The 14,541-nt window shown below is 42.9% G+C and overlaps 1 protein-coding gene across 1 annotated transcript in view; it reads right to left on the bottom strand.

The window, feature by feature from the left end:
* Nucleotides 1-13,512, bottom strand: part of arfgef2 (ADP-ribosylation factor guanine nucleotide-exchange factor 2 (brefeldin A-inhibited)) — a 23,197-nt gene extending 9,685 nt beyond the window's left edge. The window contains exons 1-17 of the mRNA XM_035656607.1: nt 13,107-13,512; nt 11,058-11,088; nt 10,434-10,557; nt 8,630-8,776; nt 7,489-7,668; nt 6,176-6,494; nt 5,859-6,014; nt 5,639-5,766; nt 4,683-4,816; nt 3,499-3,733; nt 3,252-3,351; nt 1,968-2,107; nt 1,634-1,742; nt 1,362-1,551; nt 1,093-1,204; nt 781-986; nt 561-645 (exon numbers count right to left, since the gene is read on the bottom strand). Coding sequence (XP_035512500.1) covers nt 561-645; nt 781-986; nt 1,093-1,204; nt 1,362-1,551; nt 1,634-1,742; nt 1,968-2,107; nt 3,252-3,351; nt 3,499-3,733; nt 4,683-4,816; nt 5,639-5,766; nt 5,859-6,014; nt 6,176-6,494; nt 7,489-7,668; nt 8,630-8,776; nt 10,434-10,557; nt 11,058-11,088; nt 13,107-13,281 — 2,571 coding nt within the window. The 5' untranslated portion in view covers nt 13,282-13,512. The remainder of the gene's footprint in view (nt 1-560; nt 646-780; nt 987-1,092; nt 1,205-1,361; nt 1,552-1,633; nt 1,743-1,967; nt 2,108-3,251; nt 3,352-3,498; nt 3,734-4,682; nt 4,817-5,638; nt 5,767-5,858; nt 6,015-6,175; nt 6,495-7,488; nt 7,669-8,629; nt 8,777-10,433; nt 10,558-11,057; nt 11,089-13,106) is intronic.
* Nucleotides 13,513-14,541: the final 1,029 nt, after the last annotated feature.

Consider the following 14,541-nt stretch of genomic DNA (forward strand, 5'->3'; position numbering starts at 1 on the left):
TATTAAAATCAATTCTAAACTATACTGGGAGCCAGTGCAAAGAGGCTGAAACAGCAGGGATGTGATACATAGCATATCTAAGTACAGGAAAGGAGGAAGTTGATCGAGGGTTGCTCAACTGTTATTGGAGCACAGAGCAAAAAAGGGGTGGGATTTAGGAAGGGTCAATTGTGGTCAATTGAAGCAACTGTGGAATCATGGTAACTTTCCTGAGTTGTAAAATCCCGTGTCAGAGGGCTATAAACTGCTGTGGAGTGTTTTAGCTTCTGATAAGCATTCAAGCTCATGGATCCGTCCCCCCCCCCACCTTTTAAAACATAGGACTGTTTTTGGTCTAAATACTTTAAAATACATATTGCAAGACTAAAAACAAATTTTCTAGCAGTCTTGCTTTACTTCATTTTTTTGCACAAAACAGCGGTGGTCACTCTTTAGTGCCCAAAGAAGTGAAAATCCTTAATATTCCACAAAACAACAAGACACAGTTGTATCCTCAATGATATAATGGCTCCCATATGGTGATGACAGTGACAGGACAAAAAACAACCCACAGTTCTCACCTGAGGACTGTGCAGGTCTGTGGTGAGCATAATGATGGAGTACGCCAGCACGTAGGCAGTGTCTGCACTGGCAAACAGAGTCTGTCTGTAAAACAGTAAGACACATATCAGGGCAACAGTTAGCAGCTGCACTGCTCAAATGTTTGTTTTGTGTTTGATTAAATGAGAACTCTTGGGACTAAAAATAAAAATGCAGCAATAAATCTAAGGTGGGCCTTACCCCTGGTTGCACTCTAGGTATCGAGCAGCAAACTTCTCCATCAGCCTGTCAATCTTCTGGGCCTCGCCAGGCAACCGGAAACCTTCCAAGAACGCTCTGAGTGCCGAGACAAAGTCCCGTCCGCAAAAGTCCAACTGGTCCACGTAGCAGTACATCACTTCTTTATTGAACTTGATGTTCTCGCCCAGGTACTCTCCCACCTGGGTCTGTGAATGCAGAGGTACAGCGGTTGGGGGATTACTAACTTTTTTGTTGCTTGAGAACACAGTGTTAATAATTAATCTAATTTTAAATTTGTGTGTAATCCCTCACTGTGTCCAGTCTGTCCTCCTGGTGTAGGAACTGGGCGATGTCCTCGGCCGTGGTACCCAGCATGCCCTGGTCCTGCAGGTACTGGATACCTCGCTTCGGCTTCTTGTTGAAGCTGGGGAGAGATCAGAGGAAAATCTCTATCTTTTCTAACTAGGAACAGAAAGTATATAAGCCAGCATTTTCCACAATCAGGGACCTGTTACATTGATAAAGACTGATCCTAATTAATTGCAATGGAAATCCTGAGGCTGAGTAAAAAAGGGCCTCACAGTTCGATGCCGTGCTCGATGATGTCCTTCTGCTGTTTGATAACCTCGTACTGCTCTGGATGGTCCGCCTGGGAGCTCGGGACGCTGGAGGAGACGGTGGAGTCCAGCGAGCTGATGCTGTCTCGACGTCCCGCCAGTTGCTCTGGAAGCTTCAGCTCTCCTGCCTCACTGTCAGATGGATGCTCCTGGCCTGCGAACATTAATCATATATGTGTAAACATTCCCCCTCTCCTGTACATTGTTCTCATATTTACTGCACACTACACACTTACCAAGGTTAGCTTGAAGGTTCGGATTGACATACATGTCTTTGCTCCACTCCACCATACATTTGAGGATGGACACCAGACACTCCAAACCCTTTTTACGAAGGCTCAGCTCCTGTGGATATTAAAGAACACACACTTCCATGTGTAAGTGATGTTACACACGAGACACAACTAGAAGCTATGGCCAGAAGGGTTCTGCCTCACTTTGACCACATTACAACTGGAAACTTAAATATGAAACACTGAGGAGTTATGTTTGTCTCTGACCAGAAAGATGAAATCAAATCCTGTGCTCTCATGGTGTTGCACAATCGTGACACTGAATCCTTAAGTGTACCTGCAGAGGAGTCATCCCAAGCTCCTGACCACTCCTGCCCTGAGCAATCTTTGACAGGTCGTTGACGAGGCGCTCAAAGATGTTGGCGGCATTCAAGTCACAGTCGTAGTTCACGTATATGTCAACCACGCACTGGGCATCTTGGGTGGGAAAAAAATGTACAACAAAAGCTTTTAAATTGTAATCTTAAGATAACAGCAGGGTGATAATATACTGTTGGCTGAGGAAGTAATTACAATAATGGCTTAATTTGCAGCACTTCTCAAATGTCTACTTGAAGTTTTCCTGCATAGAGAATTTAACGGTGACTGCTCACATGCTGGGTCATCTTTACCAAAAGCAGACCATGGTGAAACAGTAAAACGTATTGAAGACCTTTGTGTTAAATGCATCACTGCCAACTCAAGTAACAACTGTGGAATCACTCCAGGGCTGCACAAGCAGACAAAGACAACATGGCAGGATGATACACTAGCTAATGCATTATTTTCAGTATCAACATTTTGCAAAGCATTTTTTGAATATTCATGTTACTGGTTACTTTTACTGCCACCAACTGCCCTCTACAGTCAGCAGATATCTTGATTATGACACCGTTGTGCTCATGGTGTGCATGTTACTCATGCTACCAGAGCAGGAAAAAAATTTGACATTTTTGATCAGTGCCAGCAGCAATGGTTACAACTACAGCCTAGTCATGGGAAGAAATGAGAAGCAGCTACAACTTTCAGTCACACACCTTGTAATGCAAATATAATGGCAATTTTTCATAGTGGTCTCATGTCTGAATGAGTCACTTTTACGTTGAAGGTCTTACAAGGTCTGACCTGTAACATTTCTGTAACACTTCCAACACAGCACACATCTGAATCGAATGCGGTTAAATTAACATAAAGGTTACAGAGAGAGATTAAATGCACATCTTGTTCCAATTTATTACGATCACAAGTATTACATCGTTTGCTCAAAGCAAGTTTCCAGCTGCACGGATGGATATATCAGGACCAATGTCTTGGTATTCAATGCTTGTTCACTCTTGGATATTATAAAATAGGCAACAGAGTTTTCAATCTAATAAATTATTAAATTGATGTCATAGTTTAGATTTGAGCGTCCCTCGCGCTCACAGCAGTCATTAATTAAGGCTTCTACAGCAAAAATGTTTAAATCCATCAGTAGTGCAGCCTGTGAGAAAACAGAAAATACTCTTCTACCTGCATCTTTTTAGTTATTGGTTAGGTTATTTGTTAGTTTTAGTTTGAGAAAAACTTGTATCAGTGGTACCTGCACAGATGCGTGTTAGTGTCTGGATAACCATCCACTTGTGCTCAAAGGAGCTGGTCGTTGTCTCCAGGATAGTCAGAAAGATTTCTCGGAAAAACACCTGACGCAAGGTGGACGAAAAGGAAATGAAATATTAGTGTGACTCTTCAATCAAACTGCATGTTCAAAAATAAAGTTTTAAAATTGTAACAACAGGTACATTTGTCTCTTCAGTCTCTCTGCCAGACAAACTAACTATGTTCTGTACCTCAATCTGCATCTTCAGGTGGACTTTGAAGTGGGAGAGCAAGGTGAGGAAGATAGCCAGTGAGAGCTCAAAGACCTCAGGCACAGAGGAGACGCCATTTTTCGACAGCGCCACGCACAGATACTGTTTGATGGCGTTGACAAACATCTCATGGGTGCGAAACACCGGCCCTGCGCCCTGCAGCACAGAGAGCAGCAGCTGCAGGGAGACAATCTTGGAACGCAACTCATGGGACCTGCAGAGGAGAGTGTAAATATAAAAGGAAATGGACATCTGAAGAGGTATTTTTGGAACATGCTCAGTAGAAATTGATTTGGCTTTATGCCCCATCAATAAATAGTGTTCCAGTTAACTCTAAGTTGAGGGAAACACAAGATACTTGGGTACAATGGTGTTTCATCTTTGTATTTATTTAATGTAGGTCAGCCTGACTTCTTTGTGAGCTTCTTCCGGGCTCAGTTTACTCTGGCCTATTCACACTGACCGGCTCAGGGTCTAACGTTACAGTAACTAGAGATGACAGAGCCACACCAGGATGGAAAAGGGCAAGTTAACCTGTGGAGACTGAGATGAAGCAGTGTGTAAGCCAAAGGGATCTATATTTATTTCTACAAGCTGTAGCATGACAAAAAGAGGTTGCTACATAAAAGACCTGAGGAGCAAGACTGTTGATGATTTATGACTTATGTTCCGTGTTACCATCATATGAAATTATTCTAGATGTCAGGATGTTAGAGGAAACTTTTTAAAAATATCTTCATTGTGTGACGTAAAAAGATATGTGGCCAACTGAGATAAGGTCAGAGTTAGAAGGACTGGTTATGCAACTTATTGTGGTTTAGAAGTAGGGATGGTCATATGAACAAATAACAGTTTTTGCAGGTTACAGCATGTTAAATTTAACATTTAACATTTTTTAAGGTAAGATCTATTTTACATCTGTACTGGCAGAACAATATAAAGGATATAAAGAAAGTCTGTATTGGTTCCATGTCGATCTTGTTTTGTAGTTGTTGCAGCATGATCAATGCAGTTTTCCCCAAATACAGATTTAAAAGATTGAAAACTTTATTAACTTTTAAGACCTGTCTAAATCATATTTAAGACATTCTGAGGGATAAAATTCAGATTATTGGATTTAAGGCTTTTTAAGACCCCACAGAGGCCCTGAAATCAACACTCACTTTGGGTCTGGAGGTCCATCAGCAAGGGGCTTCATGGAGAGTTTGCACAAAGAGCGGAACACCAGAAAGGCGTCTTTCTGCAGGATGTGAGAGAAACGGGCGGCACTGTGGGGTCCCTGCAAGGCCTCAGCATCCTGAGACAGATAAAGAAAGGCAGTCAGTCAGGACCTGAGGCTGGAGTTGAGAATCTTAAAACGTTTCTAATTTTCTTTAATATTGTGCTCATCACACTCTTGTAGCAGCGATGCATTTCACTACTTACTACTTTTCTATCATATTCCAAAACTGGAGTTGGCATTCTCTCTTAGCATTACTAACCTTCAACTTGCTCACTTGTCTGAGAAGTGTGACTGATGAGAGGAACTAACCAGCGTTGATGCTGGACAGTTTTTCTTGATAAAAATTAAAGAAGTGGAATATTTCTACATAAAGGAAGTAAGCTTTATGGCATGTCTCAAATGTGCAAAACAGATTTTTAGTAGGTGGGGCGGCCTGCAGACTTACACAAGTGTAACAGCGTATGTGCACACATTTACAAATGTTGACAGCATACAAAAAACACCACAACATTTTGAGTCAAATTCCATAAACCCTAAAGATTTTATAGACATTCTTTGGATGTATAAAACCTCTTAAAGCAAAAATGAATTAAAGGCCTGTCCCATATAGATGCCTGGCAGATTGAGTTCAGTGACTGAAGCAAACAAAAGCCCAGGCTATTGATTGAAGTTTTACAGTAGATGAATAAATAGCACTACAGGTAAAAAGTAAACATGTGTTTTTATTTTGGTGTGAACTGTCCCTTTAAAACACAACATAATACTGCATCCACAAGCACTTTAAGCTCAACTTTATCCATTTTTTAGAAGTTAAAATGTTATTTCCACTCTGTTTCACTCAGGCAACCCGGGGAGGCTGCAGACCCATTAATAACTAATGCTATCAACACTGCTCACCAGCATATCTGTGGAGGAAACAGAAGAGCGGTCCTCGATGATGCCGTTCATCTGCTCCCTCTCTGTTCTGACTCTGGGGGGAGCCACCTCTGTCTGCTCAGTGACAGGGTGGGCTGGGTGCTCACCTCCTGGAGGAGAGGCCAGAATGGACATTTTCATTTTCAAATGTATTGATATTTATCAGAAATAATAAATATAGCACAGACACATAGGTCCAGACCTGTTCCACTGTGTATCTGTGTTGGCTGATGCTCTCCCTCCTCTCCTTCAGTCACCTCTGACTCTGCCGGATTTGGGTTGCTCTCTGGTTTGTCTCCTTCCTCAACTGGCTGAGCAGCTGTAGGTATCTCCACAACTTCATCTTCAAAAACTGAATCTGATGTAAACAAATAAACAGTGTGAAGAGTCATGAAGATTAAATCCACAGTTTAGACCCTCCTAAAAGAGTTGTAGGGAAAACAAATAAAAACATTTTCAAAGCTTCATTTAAATTGGAAGTTAAAAGTCAAACAGTTGGAGGCCCAAGTTGACACATACCTCTTGATGGTGTGACCGGTTCTGCTCCTCCATTCATCGGAGCATTGCTGCCCTCGGGTTCCCCATTGATTGATGGTGTGTCTGCCGCTTGGTCCTGGTCCTGGTCCTGGTCAGGGGCCCTTAGTTGAGGCATGGAGCCTGTGGCGCTGGTTGTAGTGAGGTCTGGAGAACTGGCTGCTGGGGACGGGGAACTCTGGGGGTCTGGAGTAGGCGTCCGGTCAGACCGGGGTGAGCCGCCCCCCCGGTTACCAGGGACTGGGGACGGGTTCTGCTGGGGCAGACGGAGCCGGTCCTTCTCCTGCTCCTGAGCCTCCAGAGCCTGCAGAGGCAGCAGAAGGAGAAGAGGACTTGTTACATACAAAAGAATGTGGCTGTTAGAGAATTGAAATAAAAATAATAAGGATAAAATGTCCATTATTATACAGATTATTCATAACCTAAATTCAAACCCCAGTGATGAGCCTGTGCTTCCACAATATTTAAATTACAACTTAAGGAACTGAATCACCAAAGTCTTCACTGTTGTTCAGCAGGTCCAGCTCTGACTGCAACCACAGCAACCACCGCTGTAGCTATGGTTGTAGGCCTGCATGCAGACTGATCACTGAAACTAAAGTGGATCGACTGTTGCGGTTTATCAGGGTTATCAGAGTTTCAACGACAAAAGGGTTCATGTGTTTTATGTTTACAGTTTGCCAACTAGATGTATGGTTTCTGCACATTTCAAAAGGTTAAATTTACTTTAGAAACTTTATTAACACCATTTAAGACCAATTTCTTTTTTTTTGGCAGTGGTTCCATGCTGGTTTCATTTTTGGTCCAAAGCAAGAATGTTAACTTCATTAATGCAATCAATTTTAAAGAATCATATTTAAGATCCCTTGTGTAAAGTAACATGGTTGTGTTAATTCTATTATTAGTTAACATTAGCACAGTTATGGAAGGTCATAAGTTTGCATCTTTATAGCTAATGTTAAGATAGTTAGCATAAGCTAATTATTGTGACTGTAACGATCACCTCCACAGCCACAGAGCTTGGCCTTCATGTTGTTGCACTTGTGCAGCCAAGAAATCTTTGTTTTGCTTCTGTTCTGCTTCTGTTCAGTATGGGTATAGATATAATATTGCTTAACAGATATCTTATTTTTTGATGACTTTACTGAAAAAACTACTGAAGTACAGTACAGGAAGACAAACTTGTAAAGTCCATTTAATTCAAAAGCAGAGTGCAGGGAAGAAAGCCAAAAGTGAAGTCAGCTGTATGGATATACGCAATGCAGCGATGCACAGTAACAAAGTTAAACTGAACTAACAGCCTGGTTCTCCATGCGCGTGAAGATCACGTTGAGCATCTGTGTGAGTGTGGCCTTGGCGGTGGTCTGGTTGATGAGGTTGCGGCTGGCCAGGTAGATGTTGTAGCAGGTCCTGACTGTGAGGAGCACCGTGCCCTCGTGGATCTCTATGTGCGGGGAGGTAACCGTCGTCAGCAGGGCCTGGACAGAGAGAAAAGGAAGTCAACAGTTATCAGAACAGACATGTTGTTCACAAGATGCTGCTGCTGCACCTGCTGAATCACCACCCAACTTCCCTACTTAGGGGGCGCGTTAAAGCCACAAATGTGTGGTTCTCATGCTCTGCTGCTGAATTGTTTGGTGCTTGTTGTCCATTTTAAATAAAATGAGTTTCAAATTAAAGAAAGATTTTTAGAAAAATGTCCACATGGCTGATTCATTTACATATTAGTTTTGTGTTAGTCAGACTAAACGCTGCGCTCACATCCAGGTCTCCTTCAGCGGTCAATGTTATCCAAACAGATATTGTTAATCTGTCCTATAAATCTTTTGTCAACAGTCATAAAACTGCATGCTTCTTACAACAGGAGAGACTTTGCCCTTTCCAACCAACCAGGATGTGTATTTCATTCAGAGGAAACTTCAGTGAGAGGCAGCTATGAATCACACCAACTGTGCAAACACAAGGCGTGTTTTCAAGCCAAAGAAGTGACCAGGAAATGTGAATAAATGTGATAAAAATTAGGATTTAGTAAATGGCTGAACCTTTATGTAAAGTTGATCCTTTCTCTTTTAGATACATTAAGGTACAACAAATTTAGGATGTCAGTCTAAAAACCTTTCAAATGCATTTCTAGGAACAGAATGCGCTTTTATTTTAAGCTAAAAATGTTTGTATAATCATAATATTAAATGACGGGTTTAAGTGGCTGACAATATTTTATACAGACATTTTATATAACCTTTCTTCACTCCCGACTTAAGATGAGACATGTAGAAACTGATTTTCTCCACTGCTATGAACCGTGACTGAAAGCTCTCAAGCAAGGAGGACTGAAGTGTCTCAGAGCTCCATGTTTCACCTCTTTGGCTCTCAAATAAATAACACTGACAGCTGGAGGATCTGAAGGCTGCCAGATGTACAGTGAGGCGCTGGGCTTACCTTTATGATCTGTAGCTGGACTCCCTCGTCGGTCTGCGGGCCCTGAAAGCAGTTGCAGATGGTTTCCACCAGCCGGTCTATCAGCCTCTTGCCCGGGGTTCTGCTGTCCGGGGCGTTGCCTGTGATGTGGCCGTACGCGATGAGCTTCTACCAGGGAGAAACAGCGCACAGGTTAGAGCAACAGAGGCAGATTCTGTGTATTTCTCTCAGGAGTTTGGGGTCTTTGTGTTATCTAGAGTCATTTTGTGGAGTGAAACGCACAGATCGTACTGCACATGTTAGTTTAGGGATTATTTCAGCTGTGCTTGAATGTGAGAAACAGAAATTCAGGGCACATTTTAAAGTGGGCAAGTGGGCACTTAATACTTATTTTCTGGCAAATTAGTATCGCACATTTATAAAGTTTGGGAACTTACCAGAGACAAATTTTTAAAAAGAACTGTCAAAAATCAACCGCGCAGAGCCTGAAATATTCTGACTTTTAGTATCAGGTACAGGTCAAGTCAAGAAATGCTACATTTCCCATAATGCAGCTCAATAGCATCCTTCAATAGACCCTCCCTGCCCAGTACAGTAAACACTTATGTGTTTCAAACTCCTGCCCCCACTTCATCAGGGTTATTGTGTCAAACTTTGGAAAGCTCCCATCAGAGCTACAAAATACAACGTACAACTGTCTTCAGGGGCTGAGAGTAGTACTCTCTGTGATGAGTTAACTAAACTTGGTGTTTAAAATCGGTGGAGAACTGCATTATCCTTTGCGTTAACATATCCTTGTTGTCGAGAACAAACAATTGAAAAGGTTGTAGCATGCATGCACCTGCGTAGAAAACAGTAACTCCAAAAAAGATAATTTTGTCTGGATGGACGATGAAGTGGGGATGTTCAGAGTGACCCTGCACAGTAAGGCATCCGATCAAGAAGTGATTGGGAATTATGCCAGTTGAAATAAACAGATATTTTGGAGGCACGGTGCATGGCTATTGCCTGAAAACCTTATAGTCATGCACAAAGTGGGGCCGTGCCGTCACCGTTTCTCACAGCAAACACATATTGCCACTTTACACAGGGATGGTAAGCGTTTCCAAAAGATTTCACTCTGGAACCCGGTTTGAACATTTTTCAGGTCCCCAAAATGGTGTTGTCATGTGAATGAAAGGCCAAGCCGCAACAAAAGCAAAAACTGCAGTTGTTGTGTAAGCAGGGCCATTGTTGAATTGGTTATTTTCGATCAGTTTTCAAGACCAGGTGCCACTCCATGCCCTGCTTTAGAAACAAATGAAATCCTCAATCTATTCTACAGTGTATTTCAGTAACATTGGTTTGGGTTAAAACAGTTACATGTTAGAAAGCCTTTGTGGCAGATAACTTGGGCGCCTGGCCAATCGTAGCACTTGAATGCTAGACAGGGCGTGTGTTGACATGAAAAGCAGTGGGATCCTTAATAATGGAAGATGTGTGTGTGTATGCTCCTCCAAGACTCAACTTTCTTCCCATAAGTAGCACACTGGTTGTACTTAATGGATTATAACAAATGTGACCACAAACATGTAGTTTAGGGAAGAGATTAACGGATAGATTGTGCGTGTGGAATGTAGAGCCATTGTTCTAGGTGCACATTAGACATGTGGAACAGGTGTAGCAAGATTTCACCTCCACCGCTGGCCACCACCAGATGGTTACTATAACCAAAGAAATTCTTCCTGTGAGAAAGTGAAAGTTGTGAAGGAAGCAGAAAAATGTATAGTTTATTTAAAGTGCACAAGCCAGTGTGTGTGTGTGTGTGGTGAGTGTGAGTATTAACCTGCAGACAGTCCAGAGAGGTGCTGACTATCCGGGGGGACTTTGACTGACAGGCCAACTCGAAGGGCAGCACGTATTTGTCAGCCTCGATGTAGTTGGCCCTGGGTGGGACCACTGTGCCATCCCTGCAGGGGTGAGAGGAGAGCAGACAGCTGTTTGAACTGGAAAAGCCCCAATTACAGCAGCCTGCTATAAACACACTGCTGGCTCATATAGAAACACACTGAAGGTCCCATTGAAACTTAACTGTAACCCCAGTGGATTATGTGAATAGATAACATGCCGTGTAAAACATTTTACTGTGCGTCATATTTTCATAGTGCAAATTTTTACAGAGCATTTAAGCTTTACCTTTAAAGCTTAGAAAAGCATAATGGCATTAAGATAAGGGCTTTCCTATAGCGGCAGATAAATTACCTGAAGGGCCGCTGATATACTCCAAAGCAGCAGTTTTAAAAGCAGCAAATCACCTTAGTCACAAATCACAGTGAGCAGACTGCTTCAGGGAAAACTTTACTTTCTCAGCTTTTTGCCTCACGTCACAAGAAAGGGGGAAAAACCCCACAAATCACCTGCTGTGAATTCATTCTTTCAGGTGGAAACGTGTGTGCATAACAGTACTTACTTTTGTTTTTCAAGCTCTGCCTTGATTTCATCTATGGAGGAGACACAGGAGAGGAAATGTTATTGGAGTCTGAACTTTGACCCTTTCAGCTCACAGCAGTGACATGATTTGACTCTAGATCCAGGGGTTACTGGGCCAATCACAAAAATCTGACATGACAAAAATGACGCGTTTCCTTGCATTTCAGCTGGTACACAATGATGTTATTAATCAAAATATACTCATGTAGGATTTAATTTGAGACAACCCTTATTTATTTATTTCTAAATTACATTTGGTTGAACTGATCAGCCTCCCTCTGATCTTTGGTCTCTGTCATTCCCCACATAAACATTCCCATCTGTTCTGCTATCTAAGCTGTTCTCACTGAATCAATGTCTTCATAATTTTTATCCCACATTGATCTGTGCAAAGCTGTACACACACACACACACACACACACACAACCAAGCGACCCAGCGTTGCGGCCTTGGCTATGCAGTAAGTAATGGTGTGCATTCAGCCAGATGTGACCGACCAAATAGATTAGATTCACACAATGTAGCAGCGAATACTTCCAAACTCAACTCTCACAAACTCTCCATATTACAGGGCTACGCAGAGGAAATGACCTTGTGCAATATTCACCACAAAATGTCCCAATCGCTGTTATGGTGATGATAGATTTTAAGTATTGTAAGACGTTTCATTTTATGTCAGAAAAACATGAGCTCAGTTCTCTTCTCCACTGTGTATAAATGACTGCTGGACCAAAATGTAGCACAGTATTAATAATATTCAGGCTTTTTAAAAAAAAAAAAAAATCATGTAGTCACCAAGCTAAGCTCTGGTGTTTCACTTAAAAACAGCTATTATTAACGGGTATTAGCGACTAATCTCTCTCTTTGCACTGCATGTCTAATTAATCATGGATGCAACAAATAAAAAGGGCTGCGGTCCACAACTTAACAACTTATACACAATAGAGCAACAGGGAGGTTGTGGCACTGGGAAAGATGAGATGTTCCTGACCCTTGCATGGACTTTACCAAAACATCACACAGACAGTATGACAATGGGGCACACGCAAAAAAGTCTACACTATAGTGACGGAGTCAGTGAGGAGTCAGTGAGGAGTGTTGTGTTCTGCAGGTCTCATGAATAATGAGAGAGTGTCACTGGCAGACGGAGCAGAGAGCAGACAAAGCAGCTCAAACACACCGACCTGTTCGCCTAGCTCTCTGTGACATTTCTGTATTTGCAGTCAACGCTGTGGTCAAACAGCTTAACTGTACCTTAATAATAAAGCACAACTTCTGGTTTGCCAATTGCTCAATCGCCTGCATTAAGACTGAGAGAGGCACTGTGCTAAAAAACAAACAAAAAAACCCACCATCAACTAACAACTAACCGGATCTGATTACACCAGTCCAGAGAATCAAGAGCTTTACACGCCTCGATACCACCGAACCACATACTGATGTACTTATTACGACAACAATGTGCAGGTGGGAGCACACAAATGGGCTGGAGCTGAAATATAAACAGCAATAGCACGACGAGGTGAACAGCCTGCCGTGTGTAACACTATATCCGTGATTGTGTTGAGTGGAAAAGCACGGACGTCAGAGTATCCTGGAGTTGGGTAGCCTGTGTGTCTGGGTGCAGAGCAGCACCGACGGTCTGGCTGAGTGACAGCGCTACGTACAACACGGGGATTGGTCTGTTCAGCTCGCTAACCTAGCCCTGACGAGCTAACGCCAGCTGCCTATTAGCTCGTCTCCCTTCCGCCGCTGACAGTGAGGGTGGTGGGGTGAAAGGCAGGCCGTTAGCACTGCTGGGTTACAATAAGATGTAAAAGTGACGCCCACACACATCAGCTAGCCTGTAAACGTCAACGGGCAGCTGAACAGACGATGGAGGCCACTCAGATGCTAACGCTGACGCTAGCTAGCTGTGTAGCTCAGCCCTGTCTCCCCACAACAAGCCAGACACGACCGAAATGTTTCAGTGAAGCACTGCATTAAACACGGGGCCCGGCGAGCCCATGTACAAAACAAACCCACTCACCCAGCGCCACCTGACAGGCTTTGCGCAGCTGGCTGTGCTGGCTTCTCTTCACCTCCTTATCCGAGAGGATTTTCTCCAGCGCCCGAGACAGAAACATGCTCTTGGTTTTACTGTTTTCTGCCTTTGACTGCGAGTGTTGCTGCTGCTGTGGTGGCCGCTGTTGTTGTTGCTGCATCTCTCGGTCTTGTTACCGCTCCTCTCTCAGGCCGTCATCTTCGGCCTGGCCCTGCGAATGAGCAGGTGACAAGGGAAGCTAACGAAAGCCAGGCTATCGGTGTCAGTCCAGTGCTACTTCAGCTCAGCGCCGCCATGCTGCTTACACGTCACGTCACGTGATTCTCAGCTGTCTGGGTTTTGACTACAGCACCCTGGGGGGTCGCGAACCTCCCATATGGGGTCATATAGTCATGTAGTTAGCTCACAGAAATATATATGCCGTCTAAGGCCGGCATGATGAAACGTGGCTGGTTAAATATAACGTCACCATTGAGGAGGTTTGAACGTTTCAACCGTTACGCGAATGGAGCAACAGTTCGCCGTTTTCCCCGCTGTAGCAAATCAAGCGCTCCCGAGGAAAAGACGCAGTTTCTGAAATGTCCTGCAGGTGGCACCAAAACACCACAATGGAGTTCAAGGCACAACTGTTCAGTTTAATCACATTTAGAGATGCTTTATTGGTCCCGGGGAGGAAACTGGTTTCGTTTCTTACTCAAGGTGCTCACAAGACATTAAATAAATAACAATAATAAATAAATAAATAGGTGTTATATTACATTATCTAACAACAATATATATAGAAAATAGAAAAAATCAAATAAAACAATAAAAAATAAATATTTAGAATATATGCAAGTATGTACATTATAATACAGTATATAGAAGATAGAAATATATGCATGCTACAGTATGACAGAAGTGTAATGAATAATGAATAAATAGTAATAATAGCTGAATCCTTAAAAAAAAATGCAGTACTGGTGACAGAATAAAACAGAGTATTGCACCTTAACCACAGTAACATTTCCAGGGCCAGTTTAATGACACTGACTCTTGAGTGTCTGACACTCTGAGGAAGGAGGAGTTGAAGAGTTTGATGACCAGAAACAGGAATGACTTCCAGTGGCGCTCTGTGGAATGACCCTTGCACTGAAAGTACTCGTGTTTGACCAGCTCCTTGTGCAGTTTGTGGGAGACATTGTCCAAAATGACACGTGGCGTGGACAGCATCCTCCTCTCTGACACTGCTGTCAAAGAGTCCAGCTCCAGCCCCACAATGTCACTGGCCTTGCAGCTCTTCAGGAAATAGAGACGGCTCTGGCCCTTCCTGTAAAGGGCTTGAGTGTTGAATGGTATTGAATTCTTTGGAGTTGAAGGAAAGAAACAGAGCTGGCCATTTATATTTACAGTAATCAATACTGATCCCAATGTGATCACT

The sequence above is a fragment of the Morone saxatilis genome, unplaced genomic scaffold, assembly GCF_004916995.1.
Source record: "Morone saxatilis isolate NCDOM2014 unplaced genomic scaffold, NCSU_SB_2.0 Contig15, whole genome shotgun sequence".
NCBI lineage: Eukaryota > Metazoa > Chordata > Actinopteri > Moronidae > Morone > Morone saxatilis.